The 24,618-nt window shown below is 40.7% G+C and overlaps 5 protein-coding genes across 10 annotated transcripts; 4 read left to right on the top strand and 1 right to left on the bottom strand.

The window, feature by feature from the left end:
- Nucleotides 1-286: 286 nt before the first annotated feature.
- Nucleotides 287-3,310, bottom strand: LOC133842912 (ELKS/Rab6-interacting/CAST family member 1). Of its 6 annotated transcripts, none has more exons than XM_062276207.1 (10): nucleotides 3,078-3,310; nucleotides 2,767-3,022; nucleotides 2,370-2,714; nucleotides 2,166-2,329; nucleotides 1,789-2,105; nucleotides 1,358-1,729; nucleotides 1,018-1,306; nucleotides 753-955; nucleotides 511-698; nucleotides 287-435 (listed from the first exon to the last, which is right to left on the bottom strand). In XM_062276207.1, exons 1-9 carry the CDS (start codon nucleotides 3,114-3,116, stop codon nucleotides 551-553), a joined length of 2,133 nt encoding a protein of 710 aa, XP_062132191.1. In that variant the 5' UTR covers nucleotides 3,117-3,310; the 3' UTR covers nucleotides 287-435; nucleotides 511-550. The 6 variants fall into 6 exon arrangements, with proteins under 6 accessions (XP_062132191.1, XP_062132194.1, XP_062132192.1 ...); XM_062276210.1 differs by having other exon boundaries at nucleotides 511-605; nucleotides 3,078-3,307; XM_062276208.1 differs by having other exon boundaries at nucleotides 2,166-2,305; nucleotides 3,078-3,307.
- Nucleotides 3,311-4,811: 1,501 nt separating this feature from the next.
- On the top strand, nucleotides 4,812-10,546 carry LOC133842658 (spondin-1). Its single transcript, XM_062275854.1, has 7 exons — nucleotides 4,812-4,943; nucleotides 5,916-6,160; nucleotides 6,228-6,616; nucleotides 6,675-7,136; nucleotides 7,578-7,749; nucleotides 7,805-7,926; nucleotides 9,138-10,546. The coding sequence occupies exons 2-7, from the start codon at nucleotides 5,989-5,991 to the stop codon at nucleotides 10,449-10,451; spliced, it is 2,631 nt and encodes an 876-aa protein (XP_062131838.1). The 5' UTR covers nucleotides 4,812-4,943; nucleotides 5,916-5,988; the 3' UTR covers nucleotides 10,452-10,546.
- Nucleotides 10,547-11,794: 1,248 nt separating this feature from the next.
- On the top strand, nucleotides 11,795-17,153 carry LOC133841255 (uncharacterized). The gene is made up of 6 exons (XM_062273618.1): nucleotides 11,795-12,421; nucleotides 12,490-12,702; nucleotides 12,800-13,057; nucleotides 13,122-13,287; nucleotides 13,350-14,805; nucleotides 16,155-17,153. The coding sequence occupies exons 1-6, from the start codon at nucleotides 11,855-11,857 to the stop codon at nucleotides 17,146-17,148; spliced, it is 3,654 nt and encodes a 1,217-aa protein (XP_062129602.1). The 5' UTR covers nucleotides 11,795-11,854; the 3' UTR covers nucleotides 17,149-17,153.
- A 2,444-nt stretch (nucleotides 17,154-19,597) lies between these two features.
- On the top strand, nucleotides 19,598-23,131 carry LOC133843501 (spondin-1). Its single transcript, XM_062277099.1, has 6 exons — nucleotides 19,598-19,865; nucleotides 20,178-20,572; nucleotides 20,634-20,846; nucleotides 21,137-21,391; nucleotides 21,449-21,620; nucleotides 21,673-23,131. Exons 1-6 carry the CDS (start codon nucleotides 19,700-19,702, stop codon nucleotides 23,034-23,036), a joined length of 2,565 nt encoding a protein of 854 aa, XP_062133083.1. The 5' UTR covers nucleotides 19,598-19,699; the 3' UTR covers nucleotides 23,037-23,131.
- A 184-nt stretch (nucleotides 23,132-23,315) lies between these two features.
- On the top strand, nucleotides 23,316-24,559 carry LOC133841089 (translation initiation factor IF-3, mitochondrial). Its single transcript, XM_062273365.1, has 2 exons — nucleotides 23,316-23,891; nucleotides 23,949-24,559. Exons 1-2 carry the CDS (start codon nucleotides 23,551-23,553, stop codon nucleotides 24,343-24,345), a joined length of 738 nt encoding a protein of 245 aa, XP_062129349.1. The 5' UTR covers nucleotides 23,316-23,550; the 3' UTR covers nucleotides 24,346-24,559.
- Nucleotides 24,560-24,618: the final 59 nt, after the last annotated feature.

Below are 24,618 nucleotides of genomic sequence, written 5' to 3'. Positions count from 1 at the left end.
AGATGGAACTAGATTTGAGTGTTCGACCCTGCGCTCAAAATCGAAATCATTTCATTTCAATTAAATGCTCGCAAAATCATTGAAACTCAAAGCAGTGCGCGTTGACTTTGGCTTTTTAAATTGCCGCCCAATAAGTTCGCAGCATAAGAGCCAATCTATAATATATATGTTATGTGTTTATCGATGCACAAAGTTAATAATTTGAGCATAAGCAATTGTTCAATTCAGATCTAAATATATGTGCGCATGTAAAACTTTATGTAACTTAGAGAAGAGATTCCGTTAGTGAATTTAAATATTGTACGTGGTAATTGATTTTATTCGTATAAGTACAGTTTGTATTGCAGTTGATATTATTCTCTGTGTTCTTGAGGTGAAATCGGCTCAAAAATGTTGTTTCCATTGTTTCCAATCAGAATTTTGACATAAAGACTTCTGCAAATCGGAAAATAATACAATTTAAATATATATCAGAAAAGGTAATAGATTCGCTAATTGCCAACAACTTACCATGAAATGTTTTAAATTTTGAATATTAACATGGATACTATTATTTGTTTTTAGCGTCCGCATCGGTGGCATCACTGCCTAACATTAGGTTATTTCTGAGAGGAGACAGAATTGAAGAATCTTGTATTATACAATCTGAATAATTTCCCAATTTATTAATACTATTTTTGTTGCGGCAATCTAGCGAACTTATTACCGTTTATCTGATTGTTTTCACTATCTATCAAGAATCACAAACTTACACAGTACGTCTGAGGTGTTCAAGTTCATCCTTGAGAAGAGCATTCTTCTCGCCCAGCTTGGTATGAAGCCGCACACTGCGCTCGTTGCTCTCCTCCAGCAACTTGATGACATGCTCCTGCCGGTGCAGCTTCATCTGCTTGGTGCCCAGGGTGGAGCACAGATTCTGGAACTGTTCGTTTGTTGCGCTCAACTCATTGTTAATCTATTGCAAGTGAATGCAAGAGAAATAATAAGATACTGAGAAGTAACTAATCGATAAATTACCTGAGCTATGATCGTGCTCTTCTCATTGGACTGAGCCATTATCTCGTCGAGTTTACGAATATGTTCCTTCTCACGTTGCTTAATCTCTTGATCCAGGTGCACGATTCGCTCGCGACGCACGTCATTCATCTTTCGATGGTGTACAACTGATTCCTCTAGCTGCGTCACCTTCAGTTCCATATCACCCAGCTGCTTCTGTTTCTGAGTTAGTTGTGCCCTCAGAGTGTGCTCAGCTTTTGTCTGGGTTGACAATTGATGCTGAGCGGCGTCCAACTTGGTCTTCAGCTCGCTGACGAATAAAATAAAGATATTTCTAATTATGACTTTAGTTTGGACTTACTTTATTTGCGCCAAATCCGCTTCGCGATTTGAAGACTGATCACTTTGAACACTCTGCCAATCTTTATACTGTTCAAGCTCAACCAGCTGCATCTGCATCGCAGATAGTTTCTGATCTTTGTCAGCAAGGTTCTTGGTCAACTCCTCCAAGCGCGTTTCAACCATTTGCTTGGCTGCCAGTGCATTATCCCATTGCTTTTTCAGTTCAGCAATTTGTCTGCAAGTCAGCTCATTTGACTGATCTAAAGATGTCTTAGCTGTAAGTGCATTATCTAACTGATTTTTCAGATCAGCAATTTGGTTTGAATTCATTTCCTTCGACTGTTCTAAAGTTGTTTCATTGTCTTTCAATCGCTGCTGCATGATATTGTTCCTGTTGGTAAAATTAATATTTACTTGTATATTTAGATTACTTAAATTTAGTTGACATACGTGTTCATCAATTGTTTCATCTCTTTGCGCAAATCCTCGATTTCTACACTTTGCTCAACTCCCTTGAAGTTTTGATCAGCCAATTCGATGGCTAAATCCTGGTTCTTTTTTTGTATAACATCCAAAGACTTTTTTAATTCATCCCGATTTCTACGGACATCTCCTAAATCAGACTCCAACTTAGATACAATGACCTTCAATTTTTCTATCTTGAAGATATCATTCTCATTTGATTGCAAGATTGACGATGTATCCGCCATATCTTTAGCACAACATAATTTGCTCAGCTCTGCATTGATCAACTCCACTTTACTTTGCTACTTTTAAACATAATACATTGCATTGAAATAATGCTAGTTGGGTGTTCTCACACTTACCGAATTCTTCTGTATCTTGTTTCGCAATTGCTCAAGATTCGCTAGACTTCCAGTCATATGAAGATCCTCAAACATCGACTGCGTGATGTCTTCAAAGGATTTTCGACAAAACGACTTTAAATCGCCCACCGATTCAGCAGCTATTTGTGAAAACGAATTTGAGGCTAAAAGCACAAGGTAACGTAATCTCTCATTAAAGCTCACGTATATTTTTGGGTAAAGACAGAAGATCATCTTTATTGAAAACCAATTGGCATTGTTCGTTTCTAACCATCGTGACAAACTTGAACGAAATGGGCTGGCTTTCTTCCTTAAGGTTCTTGACCTGCTGCAGAAATTCCGATTGCAGGTCAGCAAGTTTATTTACCATGGACTCCAGTTGAGGAGTTGGTGGAGAGGATGCTGGGGTGCTCGGTGCCGCATTTGTTGGTAATGGAGACTTTGGTGTTGGACTGTCACCGACCTCAGGGTCTGGAAGAGTTGCTGGAGCTGGTGTAATTGGGATCGTCTCCTTTTTAGCTCTTGGCGAGGCTACAGGAGGTTGACCATCTAGATGCAAACCAATAGTTAGGACAAATCAAATAATATATTATCGACCTACCATTATTCATTGCATTTTGCAATCGTTTGAGACGCAACTCAGTTATCTTATTCGTCCGAGGCTGAGTAAACTTATTCTTTAGCTTGGCAGTCGAGTCTTCAGAGTGAAGATCGGTTCGACGGGAACACACACTAGTGCTTGATGTGCAATCAATCGCACCTCTCCCTAATGACGATGAGTCTCTTGGGCTTCTGACAGCCACATTTTGCTTTGAAAGCAACGAAATTTTAGAAGGCGAACGCAGAGGGGCTTTTATCTGCTAATGAATTCATTTAAACTGCTAAACAGCAGGGAGAATAAAAGATACTTACTGCAGTTGGAGCCGATGAATCAGGCTTCGAATTTTGCATGTTGGCAGTGTCTATAGATTGGTGTCGTTTTGTTCCAAATGAATATTCGAGTGCAAAGATCTAGGTATATTTTTAAAAAAATCTATAATTTCGAAATAAAAGACGCACCAGTGTACTGTTTGATGTTGAATGAAAAAATGTATGAAAATTATTGAAATATGAATGTCACATTTGTGTAGCACTAAAGCCTTCTTTGTACAAATATTCGGAATTGTTTGATTAGTTCGAATCATAAAAAGAGGAAAATGCTAAGTTAGGTTTACTACAAATTATTCGTAAATTTCTTACAATTTGTGTGACAGGTCGAAAAAGTTATATTCTTGATCAGCATAATTAAAAAATAAGTAAGAAAGCTACAGTCGAGTATGCTCAACTGTGAGAATATTATACCACAAAAATATAGAATATTTGCATTATAGGTATGGTATTGCATTCAAAATATACTATAGAGTGTAAAATATACCAGATTGCCAGCCAAAGCAACTAGGACTCCTAGAAAAAAAGCGTTTTTTCCCATACAAAGAAGTTATTCAATAACTTCGACAATTTTTATCTGATCACAACCAAATTTTCAGGAGTCACCAAGTCTCTAATTATTATTGTTCATACCGACTCTAGCTTTAAAATTACGCTTGATATTCGAGTTTTGTCAATTTGTGGGACCGTAAGTGATCTGCGTGAAAACATAACAAATGTTGTCGAAATAAAATTATAGCTCTATTTCTTATAGTCTCAGCGATCCAAAAGCGGGTATAAAAAGGATGTAGCCTAATATTATAAATTTTTAAAAGTTTTTAAAAACCTTACATTTTTTTTTTAAAACAATACATATGTATGTGTATACCCGCTAGAAGAGTATTTATTACAGGTTTGTGCGTCATGCCCTTCATAATACTAATACTAAATACTAAAATATTGCGAAGACTATGTTTAGTATATATGTACATATATGTACATATACAGTAAAAATACCATATTGAAAACCAAAGCAGCTAAGATCCAGCTGCAGCAATCGTTCATTGCCATATAAATTTATTTCTAAAAAAACTTCTAAAATCATACCTTCGCCTATGATCAAATCGGAAGCTTCAAAATAACTATTGTAAGTGCTACGAAAAAACTTATAGCTGCATCTCTTATAGTATTTTTTTTCCATACTTTACGCTTGCGGGTAAAAATAACGTTCGTAAATAATTTGATAAATTCCCATCCAAATGATTCTCATACAACATTTACTTAAACCCTTGCAAACTATCTTTCAGTTTATCAATATAAGATTTATAAGTTAAGGGTCTTGTTTCAATATGTATTTATTTATTTATTTTATACATTGCCGTGCGAAAATATTCCTGAAAGCAACCAGCATGGTATAGAATTGCACGCTTAGAACCATTATGATAAAAGTGTGCTGTCAACCGATTTTCCGAACCACTGTACATACACCCCACTTTATATGCCCTGAGAACCTCATGAGATTGTTTAGAATATACGTATGACAACAGAAAAGCAAAGAGTCAAAACAGAAACAATTACGAATCGGGATGCATAAGCGAACAGACTAAAGCACAGAGCACAAAGACATAACATCGTTGCTTCTCTCATCCCCATTTCCATTTCCCATCCCCATTCACTCTTCTCCACCCTACACACAACCATTCAACTGTCCCGATGCCGATTATCGCAGCAATCGTGCATTTTGCATTTCAGTTGCGATTCGAACGTTTGGCGAGACGGTTGTGAATGCGTTGAGTGAATAAAAATAATATTTGAGTGCTTTCGAATAAGTGCAAGTAAAAGCAAGCAATTTAAAAATATTAAATAGTTCATGTAAGTCTAGGAATTAACTGAAAACTTTGTACAATTTTGCAAAAGTGTTGATTATTATATTACGTATACGTAAGATTACATTAGGATTGCAAGTTCTGCTAGGGTCGCAGCGCAAAGCGAAACCCTAAAAGTGATTTTAATGATGTTTTCTATTGCAATCGCTTTCGTTTTTACCCTCTCTTGAAATAAAGTAAGCAAAGAGGGTATATTAAATATTAACTACAGTAGCATATATAGAACTTAGTACTGGGCATCTGATAGTTGAGTAATCACTCACAACGAGCTTGTTTAGCACATATTCCAAATGACGCTCTGCTCATTTTCAATTGAATTTAATCAGTGACGTAGCATATTATAGTCCCTATATACAAATGTATGTAAAAAGCGACTACTGGGATCAGTCTTTGATTCCGGATGGCAATGGCTTGTGGAGCGAAATAGAAAGTGTATATTTAAGTGAAATAATAATAATAAATGATGAATCACCGAATCAACTGATCAAATATATGGAAGAATGTGTTCTATTTGCTAATAATAATTCCGAAGGACCGACAATGTCAAGATCAATTGCAATTTAACAACATTGATGGTTACTATCTAATGCACATGTATGTATCAGAGTTTGTCATTGACATTCGATACAACCACCAATCATATTGAAAGCAATTAAGCGAGTGCACGAGCCGTGAAATGGAAAAAACAAAATGGTTTCCGGAATTGTGAAATAGTGAAATTTAAAATGAGCTCTGGAAACATTTAGACGAATCTTATGTTATATTTTGGTCGTTTTTGATCGGATTGCATTACTTCTTCACGGTTACTTATATAGTAACAGAATGATAAAAAAAACCATGAGGAAAAGAGGATTATTGACAGATCAACATAATTGCAAAATTATTATTATTTAATTCACCTATAAAACTAGATGCTAAGAGTAGAATATAAAGCTAATAATTGAGATTTAAATTTCAGCTCACAAATCAAAGAGTTGAGGAATAGAGAGAGCATCTAAAAAGGAGATCGAGGGCGATACTCCAGCAGCATAATGAATGGATACCTCATCACTTTGCTGGCATTCGCATGCAATTTATTTGTTGTCGAAGGCTGCAATCGTGTGCCACTTGGCGCCACTGCAGCCAAGTCTCCGGTTGATGATAATTTTGCATTAAACATTGCAAACAACGCACAGAGTTATGTGCCCGGTCAGAAATACAATGGTGAGTCCAATGAGATATCCCATTGTGTGTGGATAATAATGATTTTGTCTCCATTTATACTGAACAGTATCGTTAAACGCGTATTCGGGTTTGTCGTTTGTGAGCTTCATGCTGGCGGTGGAGCTAGAGAATGAGGATGCCGAGGACGATTCGAATGGAATGGGTACCTTTGAGATTGTCGATTTGTCCGAGACGCGATTCAGCCCGCGTTGTCCCAATGTCGTCGAGAACACGAACACGAATCTAAAGACGCATGCGGAAGTCGTTTGGGTAGCACCATCGATGCCTGGACAGGGATGTGTGCTGCTGCGTGCCACAGTGATGCAGCATCGCGACGTGTGGTTCATGGACGATGGTTTGCTCACCAAGCGGATGTGCGAGGAGGAGGTCGACGATATCAACACACAGCCCAGCATTGTGGATCCATGTTGTGCCTGCGATGAGGCCAAATACGAGGTAGAAGTTGAATTCTAGCCTTAATAACTGACTCTTGAGCTATGGCCATTCGTTTCAGCTCACCTTTGAGGGCAAGTGGTCACGTCACACGCATCCCAAGGATTTCCCGGCCAACAGCTGGCGCACACGCTTCAGCGACATCATCGGCGCCTCTCACACCATCGACTATCGCTTCTGGCAGTATGGTGAACTGGCCAGCGAGGGATTACGCGAGGTGGCCGAGCATGGCTCCACACGCACCCTGGAGAGTGAGCTGAAGGATCAAAGCGAGCACATAAGAACCATCATTAAGGCGCGTGGCATTGCCTTTCCAAATGTGACAGGCAAAACATTTGCAGTATTTCGCGTCGACTCGAATCATCATCTTATCTCTTTGGTATCCATGGTGGATCCCTCTCCCGATTGGATTGTGGGCGTCTCTGGACTTGAACTGTGTCTGCCTAACTGCTCTTGGGTGGAGAATAAGGTGCACAATCTGTATCCTTGGGATGCAGGCACTGATAGTGGTCCATCCTACATGGTAAGCGGAGCTCAAGTAGCTAGAAATTTGCTTCAATAGACTACTATATAAGGACAATCAAATATCTTGAAGATATTGCAGACTACAAGAATCGTCCTTATCTTAGAGACAATACTTCATATTTTTGTTTGGAAGTTAAATTTGTTTTAGACATAGCACCGCAATTTAATAAATTGCTTAGTGACAATAATTTCAAACAAGTATGTTTAAGATTTACTAGTCTTAATAATAACCATTAGCTAGAAAGGAACTCACGATTAAGTGAGTGCAGTGAATAAAAGCCGAAAAGTTGGCATTTGAAAAGAATTAACTTAGTCAAATCAGAAATTCTAATAGGGTTACATTTTTTATCTTCACATAAAAAACTTAGCGAATATATTTCTTGCATTCTTTCTTTATTCTTTCGAATTTAAAAACAAAACTCTCTCATCTTAATTGTAGTCGGCCGACCAGCCTCAAGTGCCACCAGACGTCGTTCGACGCATCAAGTCAAATTTTCCCAATGATCCACGTTCGCCCTTCTATGATCAGAATGGCGCAGAAATGAAGCCCCTGGCAACATTGCACATCAACAGGCGTCGTCTGTATGAGAAGAACTGCGATACAGCCGATTGTAAGTTGTAAGGTAATCGATCTACATCTATATTTACCAAATCTTATTTCTTCAGCTGAACAACTGCCTTCGGAGTGCGCCACTACAGCATGGAGTCGTTGGGATGAGTGCAGCTCCAAGTGTGGACCAGGCAAACAATATAGAACACGCGAGTTCAAGAATCCTACGCAAGCAATGGTAATGAGAAAAAAGTAATAGAATTTTATTGTAACTTTCTGCGAACAGGAAATTTATGCAATAGACTGAAGGAAGCATCTCGGACGACGTAAAGTGTATATATTCGTGATAAGCGTCAATAACCCAGACGATATAGGCATATTCGGCTGTCCATATGAACACCTATGAAGATCTCAGGGACTATAAAAGATAGAGAGAAAATTAAAACCAAAAACAATTATTATTGTTACAGTTTTTTTTTATACCCGCCCATAGGGTAGAAGGGTATTATAACTTTGTGCCGGCAGGAAATGTATGTATCAGGTAGAAGGAGGCATCTCCGACCCCATAAAGTATACATATATATTCTTGATCAGTGTCAACAGCCGAGACGATCTAGCCATGTCCGTCTGTCTGTCTGTGTGTCTGTCCGTCTGTCCGTATGAACACCTAGATCTCAGAGACTATAAGAGATAGAGCTATAATTTTTCGACAGCATTTGTTATGTTTGCACGCAGATCAAGTTTGTTTCAAATTTTGGCCACGCCCACTTCCGCCCCCGCAAATCACAAAAATCGAATAAAAAGCGTAATTTTAAAGCTAAAGTTTCGAATTTTGGTATATACAATAATATACTATATACTATATAGTTATGATTCCTGAAAATTTGGTTGCGATCAGATAAAAATTGTCGAAGTTATTAAAGAAATACTTTTGTATGGGCAAAAACGCCTACTTACTAGGCGTCTTAGTTGCTTTGGCTAACAATCTGGTATATTGTGCCATCTATGGTATATTTTGAATGCGGCACTATATAGATATATCAAATATACCATTCGGTATATTTTTAGTATTTTTGCAATATAATCTGTATATTTTGAGAAAAATACTACAAAATATATTTATTTTATTCAAAATGGGTAGCGGGTATCTCACAGTCGAGTACACTCGACTGTAGCTTTCTTACTTGTTTTTGCATGCCCACGTCCGGTCCGGCAATTTTAAAGGGAGCAGCCAAATTTTAAGAAAGCCTAGACAGCTATAGCTCGGGTCGTACTTGCCTTTATTGAGAATTTAATATATTTTTTACTCTATGGTATACATCGAAATACTAAATACAGTTTTGGTCAATTTTTGGTGTGGTTTTTACTGAAAGTGTGTAGCGGATATCGAGCACACTGTTTCTTACATGTCTTAATTATTGTCTTGTTATATTTCCCCCAATTCTCCAGCGCCAAAGATGCAATAACGCGCTTCGAGAGGAGAAGAATTGTAATGGACGCAAATGTACAGCTTACAATGAGGAGGTGCCGGAAGGAACACAGCCCGAAGCGGAATTCCAAGGCGGTGATCCCGAGTGCGGTCTGTCGGAATTTAGCGAGTGGTCTTCGTGCACCGTCACCTGTGGCACTGGAGAGATGATTCGTACTCGCCACTATCTCAATCGACGGGCAAAGAAGAAGTGCCAGAAAGCGAGCAAGGTGCGACTCCAGGAGACAAAGGTGTGTGAGGCCAGTGAATGTGGTGGCGAGATTACCAACGAAGGTGACGCCGAGGCTGAGCCAGAGGAGGCGCAACCCGACGGCGGTGATGAACAGTCCGGCTCCGCTGAGAAGCGTTCGCTGTTTCGCAACTTTAAAAGCTACAGTCAGCACAGCGAGGATTACATACCGCCCGTTTGTGGTGTCTCTCCGTGGTCGGATTTCTCGCCTTGTCTGGGACCATGTGGAGGGGCTGGGAAGCGGCAACGCTTGCGCAAGGTGTGGAACAACAATGAGGTTTATGGCGTGAAGGATCCCAACGATGATGGCACTGATCCCTGTCGCCACATCAAGCTAATCGAAGAGGTCAACTGCACCAACCCCAACTGCGACACAATTGTGCCCCACTTCTGTTACGAGTCACTCGTGGATAGCCACTGTCGGGACAGTGATGTGGCCAACTATTGGTACTACGATCATGTGAGCGATCAGTGCGCCATTTACTGGTCGGATCGTTGCGATCGCAACCAGAACAAGTTCAAGTCCAAGGAGGAGTGCGATGAAACTTGCCGTCTGCCCCGGCACAAGCAGGAACTGCAGTACGAACGCCTCAGCTCGGAGCAACCACAGCGTGTGGACTGTCTCGTCTCCGAGTGGATTGTGCACAGCTGCAATGCCACCTGTGGCGATGGACTTCAGCTGAAGACACGACGGGTGCTGCGCACTCCCAAATACGGGGGCAAACCGTGTCCGAAGCATCTGGTGCGTTGGGATCGGTGCTATCAGCGTTGCGATGACATGTACTCGGTGAGCGGCTCCTACGGCGAACGGCGACATGTGCCAGCCAAGCTGCAACCGCTCGAGGCACGTGACGAGTGTCGCTACTCCGAGTGGTCCGCATGGACGCCGTGCACCGCCAGCTGTGGCGATAACTCGGTGCGTCAACGAACTCGCACGCTGCTAAACACGGATCTCAGCTACAAGTGCAAGGATCGAGTGCGCATCGAGAAGTGTCTTATGATGCCTTGCCAGCTGGAAAACAATGACGACACCGACAAATGGTGACCCAAGGAGTAATCATCGATGTATATCAAGGCAATACAATTATAAATATATAATCAAATTGTTTCAATAAACAAAAATGGTATTGCAAAACGTAACCTGTGGTTGAAATATTTCCCTTCTTCGCTATTAGGTTAATATTATAATTTATTCATGGTATTGAGTTTTCTCCATAATTTTCTGGGAACCAGGTTTAGCCTTCTTCTCTTACCATTTAACCTTCCGATGAGTGATAAGATCCCAGAGGAATATTTCTATATTTAAGTTGGAATTTATTCTTGATGGTCTAAAGGAAGTATATTCGACTTCCTCATTAATAATAAAAGAAAAAGATGGTTCGGTCAAGAGTTTAGTTTTGAATCAAAACTTTTGATTGATGTGATTAGTAACATAACGAGTGAAAAGGTCAGATTTACAGTTATACAATTTTATTATTAAATGCACTATCTTTTACTTTATTTCAAAAGTTATACAGTAAATAATGAATATAGAGCACGAACTGAATGAAAATTTTGATGTTACTCAAATTTTGGTACATCAAACAACACCAAAAAACAAGGAGCAGCAGGTGAGTGAAGATAAGGATATCCCATCATTGAGGATTATAATCTTGCGGTATTTATGATTTTGGAAGTAAGTGTTGATGATGAATTGAAATTTTTATTGGAAATTCAACGGATTAAAAAGGAGTTCCCTGTGGAGCTTGACACTCGTTTAAATAAAAGCAACAGTTGACTTAGTCATCTGTGGGTTACACTTGGCAAAGGTTGTTCATTGATTTGTGTATAGGTTACTCGATTTACTACAAGGATTTTCTTCTAGTTTCGAAGCCCACTTGACTTCTCACATCAACGTTGTGAGAATAAAATACAGTCTTCTAGTTCATTCCATTTAAACTTGGCTGAGGGTGTTCGTTAATAGATTGGTCAGTCAGTCCCGACGTATTCATATATTTGTTGAAATAGGTTGTAAAAATAAAATAGTTTATAGATTCACGCACTTCCTCTTGAAATGAGAGAAAAAAACAAACAATATCCCTTCATTTGAATATATTTGACTGCGGAATATCATTGACCCATATAAAAGTCTGCATTCAGAATTCAGAGCATTCAGATTCAATGCCCCTCCACCTTCACGGGTCTACAGAGTTGAAAGAACCTTAGGAAAATAAATTAATTGACGCCAGCTCTCTGTCATATATGAATGTGTGCTACATGTGTTGGACCAAGACTTATTGAAGAGCGTTGCTTGAAACATTGAAAGTGGCGACTCAACTCAATTAAAATGGGTCTGGGAAATAATTGAGTCGTTTTGTCAATTACTAGAAACGCTTTACCCAATTTCATCAGTGCTCTGTGAGCTGTGAAAGCGTCTAGTACCCAAAAATAGTTGTGCGTCTTGAAAAAATGTGCCAAGTACTGGCATTATTTATCATCTTTGCCATATATATTCAGGATGTGCGAGGTGGTTGCTCTCGCATTCCTCAAGGAGCCAGTGGTCAACGTTCGGCAGTCGACGATAACTTTAAGATACTGATCGATGGCAATCCAGAGGCCTATATACCCGATCATCAATACAACGTGTCGCTCTCGTGTCCCATAAATATGAAGTTCATCAGCTTCACGCTGGTCATTGAGGCAGAGGATCAATCCGTTGGCTACAATTCCCACGATATGACTGGACACTTTGAGTTGTTCAACGGTGCAGAGACAAAGTTTAGTTCTGGCTGCGAGAATATGATCGAGAGCACAAACACAAATGCCAAGACACGCATCGATGTTTCATGGGTGGCGCCCAAGAATCCCAACAGCGGCTGTGTGTTTATTAAGGCTGGTATTGTGCAGCATCGTGATGTGTGGTTCATAGATGATGGTTTCCTCACAAAACGTATCTGTCCAGAAGAGATTGATGAGTTGAATAATCTTACGCCTGCCCTGCAAAATTGCTGTGCCTGCGATGAGGCTAAGTACGAGGTGTGTCATCACTTTTAGCTTTATTCCACGACATTTTGAACCCTCTCTCTTTACTGATTAAACAACAGATTGTTCTGGAGAGTAAGTGGGGGAGGAATACACATGCCAAAGACTTTCCTTCAGAGAAGGGACGCACCCGCATTGGCGACGTAATTGGTGCCTCGCACAGCAGCAGCTATCGATACTGGGCTTATGGGGGAAGGGCTTCCATTGGAGTGCAGGAAATGGCAGAGCATGGCTCCACACGATCCTTAGAGCAGGAGATCAGAGATAACACTCAGGTATTCACGTTGGATTATTATTTTGCAAATCAATCCATAAAAAAGTTTATTATAAATAAAATATATGTTTACTTTATGACCATAACGAATTCTGTAGAATGGCGAGGTGCGCACTATTATCAAGGCTCCTGGAATTGTAAACCGTGAGAATGTGTATGGCACAACTTTGGCGAATGCCCGAGTGGATCCCCAGCATCATCAGATATCCTTGGCCGCCAAAGTAGATCCCTCGCCAGACTGGATTCTTGGAGTAGCTGGCTTGGAGCTCTGTTTAAGCAACTGTACCTGGCTGGAGCGTAAAGTATTAAATTTATATCCCTGGGACATTGGTACAGATTCAGGACCTTCATACATGGTGAGACTGTCCTTTAATAACCCATTATTCGTCGAGTAAACGAACGAATTATCTACGCAACCAGTCACCCGATCAGCCCCAGGTGCCACCCGATGTAATCCGTCGCATTACATCCTCGTATCCCAGCGACCATCGCTCACCGTTCTTCGATGAATCCGGAACACCTATGAAACCTCTGGCCACGCTGTACGTCACTAGAAAGAAGCTGTACATACGGGAATGTGAGGATGGTAAGTTAATAAGAGACCTATTGTCAGTTCAGATCAGACAGCAGCTCAGCTTGCTTTTTTAGTACCTCAAGAAGGACCATTGGAGTGCGCCACACATCCTTGGAACGACTGGAGTAACTGCAGTACACGTTGTGGCCCTGGTTATTCGCAACGCTTTCGCAGCTTCAAAAACCCATCGCTAGCAGCCAGTTACAATTGCGACAGGCATTTAGATGAGAGTCGTCAATGTCAAGGCACTCAATGCGGCGCGGAAGAGGAGATGGATAACGGCGACCCAAATAATTATAATCCCGACGGACGGGAATCGGGGGCCGAGTGTGAATTAACTAAGTGGAGCGATTGGTCACCGTGTTCAAAGGTCTGTGGTCGTGGGTTTTCAACTCGCACACGTGACTACTTCAATCCCCAGGCAAGGGCGCAGTGTCAGGCAGCCTTGAGAATGCCCTTAGAAGAGTCCATGCTATGCACGGGCACCGATTGTGGCGGCATAATACCTGACAACGGAGAACTAGATGGTATGCAAGAACCCGAAGACAATGCAAATTCTCCAGCTTGGAGCTCATCCAACAATAACAACAGATTCGCGACTAACAGAAATGACGAGGGTCAAAGCTGGAACTCCAACAACTTTGACACAAACAACGATAACTTTCAATCTGAGAACCAGCGCCGCCAAAGCTGGAACAGCAACAATTTCGATCGTAACATAGATAATTTTCAAAGTGAAAGTCAACGTGGCCAAACTTGGAACAGCAATAATTTCGATCGTAACACTGATAATTTCCAAAGTGAAAATCAACTAGGCCAAACTTGGAACAGCAACAATTTTGAGCGTAACAGAGATAATTTTCAAAGTGAAAATCAACGTGACCAAAGTTGGAACAGCAACCGCTTCGATAGTAACAAAGTCAATCTTCAAAGTGCAAATCAGGGAGGTTATAATTCTAATCCTCGTCGGCCGCTCGAGTCTGATCGCTTCAACAGTTATGCGAAAGAGCCGGTAACGGAAAACCTACCAAGGAATTATCAGGGACAACGTAACGATTTCAGAGGTAACTTTAACAGAGGCAATACATACCAAAGAGAGAATGATCAAGATATGACCACCAAGCCATATGATTCCACGAACAATGCACGTTATCAGAATCGACAGTCGGATGTCAGCAGGGATTTTAAAATAGTGCAGGACTATTGCTACGAGAAACCCTTTGCCTCGACCATACCCTGCCTGACCACTCCTGTTATTGTGGGTAACTTTTGGTTTTATGATCACGATACTCACGAGTGCAAGATCTTTACCACGGACAACTGCGATGAGAATCTTAATCGGTTTCGTACCTTGTTGGCTTGCGAAGGCACCTGTCTGAAGCCCCAAATGAACTGGGCCCGCACCGTGGAGGATGACGTTACTGGCGAACTACAGTCCAGCGGAAGAGATTATATTGGTGGATTCGGACAGTCGATGTCTCAGACAAACATTAAATATGGCAATACAAGACGTGGACACTATGGCAGCTGAGCAAAGCAAAATTAAGAAATAAATGTTTATTGGTTCCATGATTCTCTGTCTATTGTATAGCTTACATTCAATTAGACACCTATGAAAATAAAAATACACCTATTGTATTAATAAAAACAAGTAAGAAAGAAACAGTCGAGCACACTCGACTGTGAGATACCCGCTACCCATTTTGAATAAAAGCAAAATATTGCGTTTTTTTTAAATATACTAAAATACAAATATACTAAAAAAATACCAAACGGTGTATTTGTTATATCGATATAGTACCACATTCAAAATATACCATAGACGGGACAATATACCAGATTGTCAGCCAAAGCAACTAAGACCCCTTGTAAGTGGGCGATTTTGCCCATACAAAAGTATTTCTTTAATAACTACGACAATTTTTATCTGATCGCAACCAAATTTTCAGGAATGATAACTACTATAGTTATTATTGTATACCAAAAACGTAACTCTAGCTTTAAAATTACGCTTTTCATTCGATGATTTTGATTTACGGGGGCGGAAGTGGGCATGGCAAAAACTTGAAACAAACTTGATTTGCGTGCAAACATAACAAATGCTGTCGAAAAAAAATTATAGCTCTATCTCTTATAGTCTCTAAGATCCAGTGTTTCACACGGACAGACGGACAGACGGACATGGCTAGATCGTCTCGGCGACGCCTCCTTCTACCTGCAACATACATTTCCTGCCGGCACAAAGTTATAATACCCTTCTACCATATAGGTAGCGGGTATAAAAATGCAATTGGTACAATGGGACGTATTTGAGTTCCGAGGGGGTAGAAATTGGGCACATTTTAAGCATTTTGCTTAACGAAGAAGTATCATAAAACAATCAACAATTAATGTGGGAAAATATAAGATTTTATTATTAAAAATCTACGGCTATTTTAATTTACTTTTTTTGATGAAATCTAGCTATTTTTGTTGGCCTTCACTGCTATAAAAGACCACTAAGAGTTGGCAACTATGACCCTATAGGTAGCGGGTATAAAAACCTCTCTGTTTTGCTCCGCCCATTTCTTAATTCCTAGGTTCAACCCTCAAATAGGCGTCGCTGTAAATGTCTATATTGCATTTCACGAGCATATCTTGTACATGTTTCAGCTCCTGAAACGGACGGTGATAATGAATCGTTTGAAGCGTATTTGTATCAGTGGGTCAGAAAAAAAGCTTCTCCCGCCGGCTGCTCAGCTCAGCTTGCTCCGGCTTTCCGCTTATCAGTTTCAGTCTCCCAAATTAATTTTCGCGAAATCAACACAGTTGGGCACAGCTTTGCTCAGTTCCCAACTGGCTCTCGAGTCATCAAGTACTATAAAACAAAGTAGCTGAAGCAACACAAATTACCATCCAATAAGTTTCGAATGTGATATTTCAATAATGTGGCGCTTTTTAATACTATTCGCGGTGGTGTCGAATGGCAGAGCTTTGAACTTCGATAAAAACAAGGATAACTTTCAATCTGAGAACCAGCGCCGTCAAAGCTGGAACAGCAACAATTTCGATCGTAGCATAGATAATTTCCAAAATGAAAATCAACGTTGCCTAACTTGGAACAGCAACAATTTCGATCGTAACACTGATAATTTCCAAAGTGAAAATCAACTAGGCCAAACTTGGAACAGCAACAATTTTGAGCGTAACAGAGATAATTTTCAAAGTGAAAATCAACGTGACCAAAGTTGGAACAGCAACCGCTTCAATAGTAACAAAGTCAATCTTCAAAGTGCAAATCAGGGAGGTTATAATTCTAATCCTCGTCGGCCGCTCGAGTCTGATCGCTTCAACAGTTATGAGAAAGAGCCGGTAACGGAAAACCTACCAAGGAATTATCCGGGACAACGTAACGATTTCCGAGGTAACTTTAACAGAGGCAATACATACCAAAGAGAGAATGATCAAGATATGACCACCAAGCCATATGATTCCACGAACAATGCACGTTATCAGAATCGACAGTCGGATGTCAGCAAGGATTTTAAACTAATGCAGGACTATTGCTACGAGAAACCCATTGCCTCGACCATACCCTGCCTGGCCAGTCCAGTTATTGTGCGAAACTTCTGGTTTTATGATCACGATACTCACGAGTGCAAGCTCTTTACCACGGACAACTGCGATGAGAATCTTAATCGGTTTCGTTCCTTGTTGGCTTGCGAAGGCACCTGTCTGAAGCCCCAAATAAACTGGGCCCGCACAGTGGAGGATGACTGGAGGACTGGCGAACTACAGTCCAGCGGAAGAGATTATATTGGTGGATTCGGACAGTCGATGTCTCAGACAAACAAGAAATATGGCAATACAAGACGTGGACACTATGGCAGCTGAGCAAAGCAAAATGAATAAATAAATGTTTACTGGTTACATGGTTCAATTCATTCAAACAGACACTTATGTAAATAAAAATACACCTATTGTATTAATAAAAATCAATCGCAAATTGTACACTTCAACAAGAATAAGCATTTGGATCTGAAAACGTCGAAATATCAAGAAAATTCACAAACTCAAGTTGCGATTAGATAAAAATTGTAGATGTTATTTAAGAAATACTTTTGTATTGGAAAACGGCAACTGCAATAGGGTCTTAGTTGCTTTGGCTGACAATTTGGTATTTATATAGCACACTCGACTGTAACTTTTTTACTTGGTTTAATATAAATTTAAATATAAACTAAAATACTATTATTTTATTAAAACGTCACATTGTCTAGACAATGTCTAGACATTGTCCGTTTGTCTTTCGCTTCTAAGCAACTTCAAAATAAGCAAGAAGAATCTCACAATCGAGCACACTCAGATGTAGTCTGATGTTTTTTTTAAAAACCTCTCTATTTTCTTCCGCCCATTTCTTAATTCCTAGATTCAATCTCAAATAGGCGTCACTGTAAATTTCTATATTGCATTCCACGAGCATAGCTTGTTCATGTTGTTTCAGCTTCTGAAACAAGCGGTGATAAGGTATCGTTCCATGCGTATTTGTATCAGTATCAATAAGCTTCTCTTATGTACCGTCTGCTCACCTCAGCTTGCTCCGGCTTTGCGCATGTCAGTTTCTGTCTCCCAAATTAATTTTCCCGAAATCCACACAGTTTGGCATAGCTTTGCTCAGTTCCCAACTGGCGCTCGAGTCATCAAGTACTATAAAACAAAGTAGCTGAAGCAACACAAATTACCATCCAATAAGTTTCGAATGAGATATTTCAATAATGTGGCGCTTGTTAATACTATTCGCGGTGGTGTCGAATGGCAGAGCTTTGAACTTCGACACAAGCAAAGATAACTTTCAATCTGAGAACCAGCGCCGCCAAGGCTGGAACAGCAACAATTTTGAGCGTAATAGACACAATTTTCAAAGTGAAAATCAACGTGGCCAAAGTTGGAACAGCAACCGCTTCGATCGTAACAAAGTCAATCTTCAAAGTGCAAATCAGGGAGGTTATAATTCTAATCCTCGTCGGCCGCTCGAGTCTGATCGCTTCAACAGTTATGCGAAAGAGCCGGTAACGGAAAACCTACCAAGGAATTATCCGGGACAACGTAACGATTTCAGAGGTAACTTTAACAGAGGCAATACATACCAAAGAGAGAATGATCAAGATATGAGACCCAAGCCATATGATTCCACGAACAATGCACGTTATCAGAATCGACAGTCGGATGTCAGCGAGGATTTTAAGCCAGTGTATGACTATTGCTTCGAGAAACCCTTTGCCTCGATCATACCCTGCCTGACTCCTGTTATTGTACGAAACTACTGGTTTTATGATCACGATACTCACGAGTGCAAGATCTTTACCACGGACAACTGCGATGAGAATCTTAATCGGTTTCGTTCCTTGTTGGCTTGCGAAGGCACCTGTCTGAAGCCCCTAATAAACTGGGCCCGCACAGTGAAGGATGACGTTACTGGCGATATACAGTCCAGCGGAAGAGATTATGGTGGTGGATTCGGACAGTCGATGTCTCAGACAAATATTAAATATGGCAATACAAGACATGGATACTATGGCAGCTAAGCAAAACAAAATAAATAAATAAATTTTTACTAGTTCCATGTTTTCTGTCTATCGTATATCTTGCATTCAACTAAACACCTATGAAAATAAAAATACACCTATTGTATTAATAAAAATCAATCGCATATTGCACACTTCAACAAGAATAAGCATTTGGATCTTAAAACGTCGAAATATCAAGAAAATTCACAAACTCAAGTTGTGATTAGATAAAAATTGTAGATGTTATTTAAGAAATACTTTTGTATTGGAAACACCAACTGCAATAGGGTCTTAGTTGCTTTGGCTGACAATTTGGTATTTATATAGCACACTCGACTGTAACTTTTTTTACTTGGTTTACTTTACTTTAGTGCTTGGTTTAAATATAAACTAAAATACAATTATTTTATTAAAACGTCACATTGTCTAGACATTGTCCGTTTGTCTTTCGCTTCTAAGCAACTTCAAAATAAGCTAGAACTATCTCACAATTAAAAACCTCTCTATTTTGCTCCGCCCATTTCTTAATTCCTATGTTCAACCCTCAAATAGGCGTCGCTGTAAATTTCTATATTGTATTCCACGAGCATAGCTTATTCATTCTTCAGCTTCTGAAATAAGCGGTGATAAGGTTCCAAGCGTATTTGTATCAGTGGGTCAGAAAAATAAGATTCTCTCGCCGGCTGCTCAGCTCAGCTTGCTCCGGCTTTCCGCTTATCAGTTTCAGTCTCCCAAATTAATTTTCGCGAAATCAACACAGTCGGGCACAGCTTTGCTCAGTTCCCAACTGACGCTCGAGTCGTCAAGTACTATAAAAAAAAAGTAGCTGAAGCAACACAAATTACCATCCAATAAGTTTCGAATGAGATATTTCAATAATGTGGCGCTTGTTAATACTATTCGCGGTGGTGTCGAATGGCAGCGCTTTGATCTGTACCCGACGTCCGGCAAATACGGCCACGCCCAAGTCGCCAGTCGATGAGAACTATGTGATAAGCATTACTGGCAATCCGGAAACGTATATTCTCGGTCAGGAGTACAACGGTGAGCGCGTGAGTTCATTGGCCTTGCGCTTGAACTTCAATGTCTAATGTACGATGAATGGCGAGGTCTAACTATAAACTCACAATAGAAACAAAACCAAAAACGAATAGATTTCGCAATTTCGTTGATTGTTTTGTTTTGTAAACAAATGAACTGACGGTTAAGATGGTCTTATCAGGACATTGCGAATTTCAGAAAGATTCATGCGATGTTTTCAAGGTCGGCTTTCGTCGATAAGACCGTCATAGAACGTGTTTTATGCTAGTTGTGGTTTACGCAATTTGATTATTCGTCGATTCTTTATTCAAACAGTTTCTCTAAATGCATTCAACGGTCATCGCTACATCAGTTTCATTCTGGCTTTGGAAAACGAGAATGGAGATTTTAGCTACATGGCCGATCTGGGTAGATTCGAACTAAGCGATAAGATCGAGACACGTTTCAGTCCCAACTGCATTAACATGGTGGAAAACACAAACACCAATCCCAAGACACATATGCATCTCACTTGGACAGCCCCAAGTGAGCCTGGCAGTGGCTGCATATTAATACGTGCCACAGTACTGCAGCATCGCGATGTTTGGCACATGGACGATGGCGGCTTAACACGACGAATTTGCGAGGAGATCGTGGACGATGTTGAAAGCCAGCCAACTGCACCCAGTTTAAACGCTCCTTGTTGTGCCTGCGACGAGGCGCGTTATGAGGTGAGCCGCAATTTCTCTGAGCTTGTATTGGCTTATCTAATCAACTTCCACCACTTAACAGCTTACTTTCGAGGGAGTCTGGCAACGAAATTTACATCCAAAGAACTTTCCAGAAAGAAAATGGGAGACACGGTTCTGTGAGCTCGTCGGTGCTGCGCATAGCTCCGATTATCGCTTTTGGGAATCCGGTGCCCTAGCCAGCGAAGGCTTAAAGCAATATGCGGAGCACTGCACCGCAAAGCTGCTTGATCGAGAGTTTAGCGTCAATTATCGCGTACGAAGTTTACAGAAAATTATTTCACCATAATCGGAAGTCACTAGGAATTCTAGAAAAATTTACCATGTAACTATAAAATCTGGCTAAAAACCATTTCTGTCCCCAGCTCCAAAGACAAATGCTTAAGTCTTTTAAGGAAAAATACCTTGTTCAGGTTTTACAGCTTGAGCTAAGAAATAATTATGGGCGCACATATCAAACGTAAAATTTTCTTTAAATTCCTCGTAAATTTCGATTTTGACCCGCCCTAACTTGTTATACTCATTTTGGTTTATATTTCTTTCCAGGAGAATAAGATACGCACAATTATTAAGGCACGTGGTCTAGGGTATCCCAATCTGAACAGTAAATCGATGGCTTCGGTGCGTGTTGATCCAATGCGTCACATGGTATCGTTTGCATCCAAAATTGAGCCGTCGCCCGATTGGATTGTGGGCGTTAGCGGACTGGAGCTGTGTCTACGGAATTGCACCTGGTTGGACTCGAAAGTGATCAATTTGTATCCATGGGATGTGGGCACCGATGCAGGTCCCACTTATACGGTAATTATTTTCTCGGCTCAACTGCATATATAAATATCCTCTGACTGTTTTCATTAGTCACCCGATCAGCCTCAAGTTCCACCTGATGTCATCAGGCGAATGAGCTCGGACTTCCCCCCAGATGATCGTTCGCCATTCTACGATAAGGAAGGGATACCAATGAAGCCAATGGCCGTGTTAACCATACGACGCCAACGAATCTACGAACGGCGTTGCCTGGATGAAGAATGTGAGTGAGTCAAGCGTCGACTGCAAGCATATTATCCTCATTATCTTTATAGCCAACAACGATGAAGATGTGCCACGCGAATGTCAGACGCATCCCTGGTCAGCTTGGACCGAGTGTTCTACGAAATGTGGTGGTGGCATGCAATATAAGCGACGTGTGTACAAGCAACCCGAGCTCTCCAGAGTTTACAACTGCAATGTGCCACTCTACGAAGAACGCGAGTGTGAGGGCGAAGCCTGTGGTGTGGCAGAGTCGGTTAACAATGCAGACGAGTTTGAGGAGTTTCAGCTTGGCGGACAAAAGATTCCCCCTTATCAACGACAGGCTGAGTGCCAATTATCTGGTTGGAGCGCTTGGGGTTCATGTAGTGTAACTTGTGGCGACGGTTTTCAATCACGATACCGTCAATATATTACTCCCGGAGCTGAGGAAAAGTGTCAAAATGTATATAGCCTACTTCTGCAAGAAACGCGAAGTTGCTCGGGTGGCACTTGCTCGGGCAACTTATCCGGAGAAGACGCTGATCCCAATTCCCAATATGACGGATCACTGAATCAACGCTTACAGCCGGATGATTATCGCAACTTCGAAGTGGGCAATCTAAAGGGCACCAATCAATGGGGCCAAGAACAGATCAGCCATACTCCAACAATGTCCAAGCAATTCTTTAGACCACAGCAGTCGTCTTACAATCAACAGTCTCGTAAAGCTCCTGCGAATAGTTATGAAGACATACCACGATTACTGGACGTTGAGCGTGCTCCATTTCAACGGAGACCCGGTAGTAATGACTTCCGTGATTCCAGCAGTAATAACTTCCGTGATCTCGGAAGTAATAACTTCCGTGACTCCGGCGGTAATAATTTCCGTGATTCCGACACTAATAATTTCCGTGATCCCGGGAATCGTTTCTCTACCCAGAATTCGCGTCTTCGCAGCACCAACAGAGATGTGGATGATCAAAATCCATATATGCAACCAAATAATAATGTACACGATCCATGGCTAAGACGTAATAACAATAACTTTAGAAGAAGTTATGATGATGCTGAGGACAACAAACCGGATATCGATGAATATATGGAGAGGAGCTGCTTCCAAATGATAAGGACGACGCCAAACTGTCACAATGAAACAATTCTGGGCAACTTCTGGTTTTATAATTTCTGCAATGATGAATGCATGTTGTTCCCAGTAGATGTATGTGATAGAAATGTTAACAAGTTCAACAAATTGGAGAAATGCGAAGAGTGTCGTCGTCCTCAATACAAACAGCTCCAATTGCAAGCTGCAGAGTCACAAGAATGCAAAAATATTTTATCCGCGCAACGAGCTGATAACGAGTTCTGGAGAGAAGAACGCATCTACACTGATCCTAGGCTTCTTAACAATTATAGTAACAGAAAACGAGATTGAGTGCAAATATTATATTATAGGCAGCGTCTCAATTGTTGTCTCAAACAAATGTAAAGCACATAAAATAGGTTTATTGAAGATATTGTACTATTAAAATACTAAATAACTATTAAATACTAAATAAATAAAGATTCAAAAACATTTCGAAATTATCGGCCAGTATTGTTTATCGATAGATTAATCCCAATAGCCATGCTACAAAAGAGTTGCCGCTGTTATCAACGATTTAAAAACAATGCGAGAATATCGCCCAGTAGTGTTATCGATATATGCACATCAGCTGTGCCACAATTGTCAATAGTTATCCAAATTATTATTAATGTTTAAATTAATATTCTCAATCAAATAAAGTTCAGTGAATCGATTATGCTAGTATGCTATTGAATGTGTATCTATTTGAATAAAATTGCATCGAAAGCGTTGAAGACATATTTCAACTAAATGACAACTCTGTCGCGCATTGAACAATAATACTGCAAAGCAATAGACAGAGCAACAAAGACAAATAATTATAATGCAACAACCGCGATTATTTCTAATTCACAAATTAATCTCGCAATATGCAACGGCATTGCATGCACCGAGATACCCTAGAATACCAACAGTGTCCAGCCAAATCCAGCAGCAACAAGAGTCACATCATTTGGCATTTAGCCGTTATCTTACACAAGCGGCAAGTACAAAGCACGATGGGCAAAAACCAAACAAGTCGCAGCAAAAAATCACGCTGATAGCACAGAACCAGACCATGAGTGTCACCACCTTGGATGAAGCCCAGAAGCTCGCCAAGCGGCGAGATTTGCATTTGCTGCGTCTCAATCAGACCGATGCCAAGACTGGACGAGCCATATTTCGGTTGAGTATGAATAAGCTTAAAAACGATAGTTAAACTAATCTATTTAATCATAACAGCTTGGTAACTGCTGCCGAAATGTTAGCAGATGACCGAGATGCTAAAGGCGCTGCAAAGTCATCTGCCGAAAAGGGCAAGAAGGCTGAGAAATCCTTAACAATCGGCGCGAGGATAACCGAACATGATCTCGCTTCCAGACTGAAGAACATCATCAAGTGGCTGAACAAGCAACACGAGGTGCGTATCCTGATACAAGGCAACTCAAGTGGTGCCGACGATGGCAACGCAGAGCGCATTGTCAAGTCAATTGAGGCAACCATCAAAGAACCCAATGTCATTGGCAAGATTGTGCAGAAACGTCAAAAGGGAGGATTCATAAAATTCAGCATAATACCTGTTGCAACTGCATCAACCACGGCTTCGACTGCAAGTCCTTCAAATGTCAATCCATTGTGACAACCAAAGCTTCCTCGGATCACAGCATTACATCTGCTACACGCCCATAGCTACTCAACCATGCAACAAGAACAAGACCAGCCCGCAGATCCCAAAAAGCCAATCGTAGTTGCCGCTGCGTCGGTTTTATTATTGATTACTTTGAAATACGTGTTCTGGTTTCGAGCCTATAAAAAACCAGAACCTACAACAAACAACCGCATATAGCAACAATTATACCATGAAAATAAATTGCAGTTATTATAAGAGGATAGGGATAATTTCCAAAGTCTT

The sequence above is a fragment of the Drosophila sulfurigaster genome, chromosome 3, assembly GCF_023558435.1.
Source record: "Drosophila sulfurigaster albostrigata strain 15112-1811.04 chromosome 3, ASM2355843v2, whole genome shotgun sequence".
Classification (NCBI taxonomy): domain Eukaryota; kingdom Metazoa; phylum Arthropoda; class Insecta; order Diptera; family Drosophilidae; genus Drosophila; species Drosophila sulfurigaster.
The sequence above is the reverse complement of the archived record's forward strand: the minus strand, read 5'-3'. Positions and strand labels throughout refer to the sequence as shown.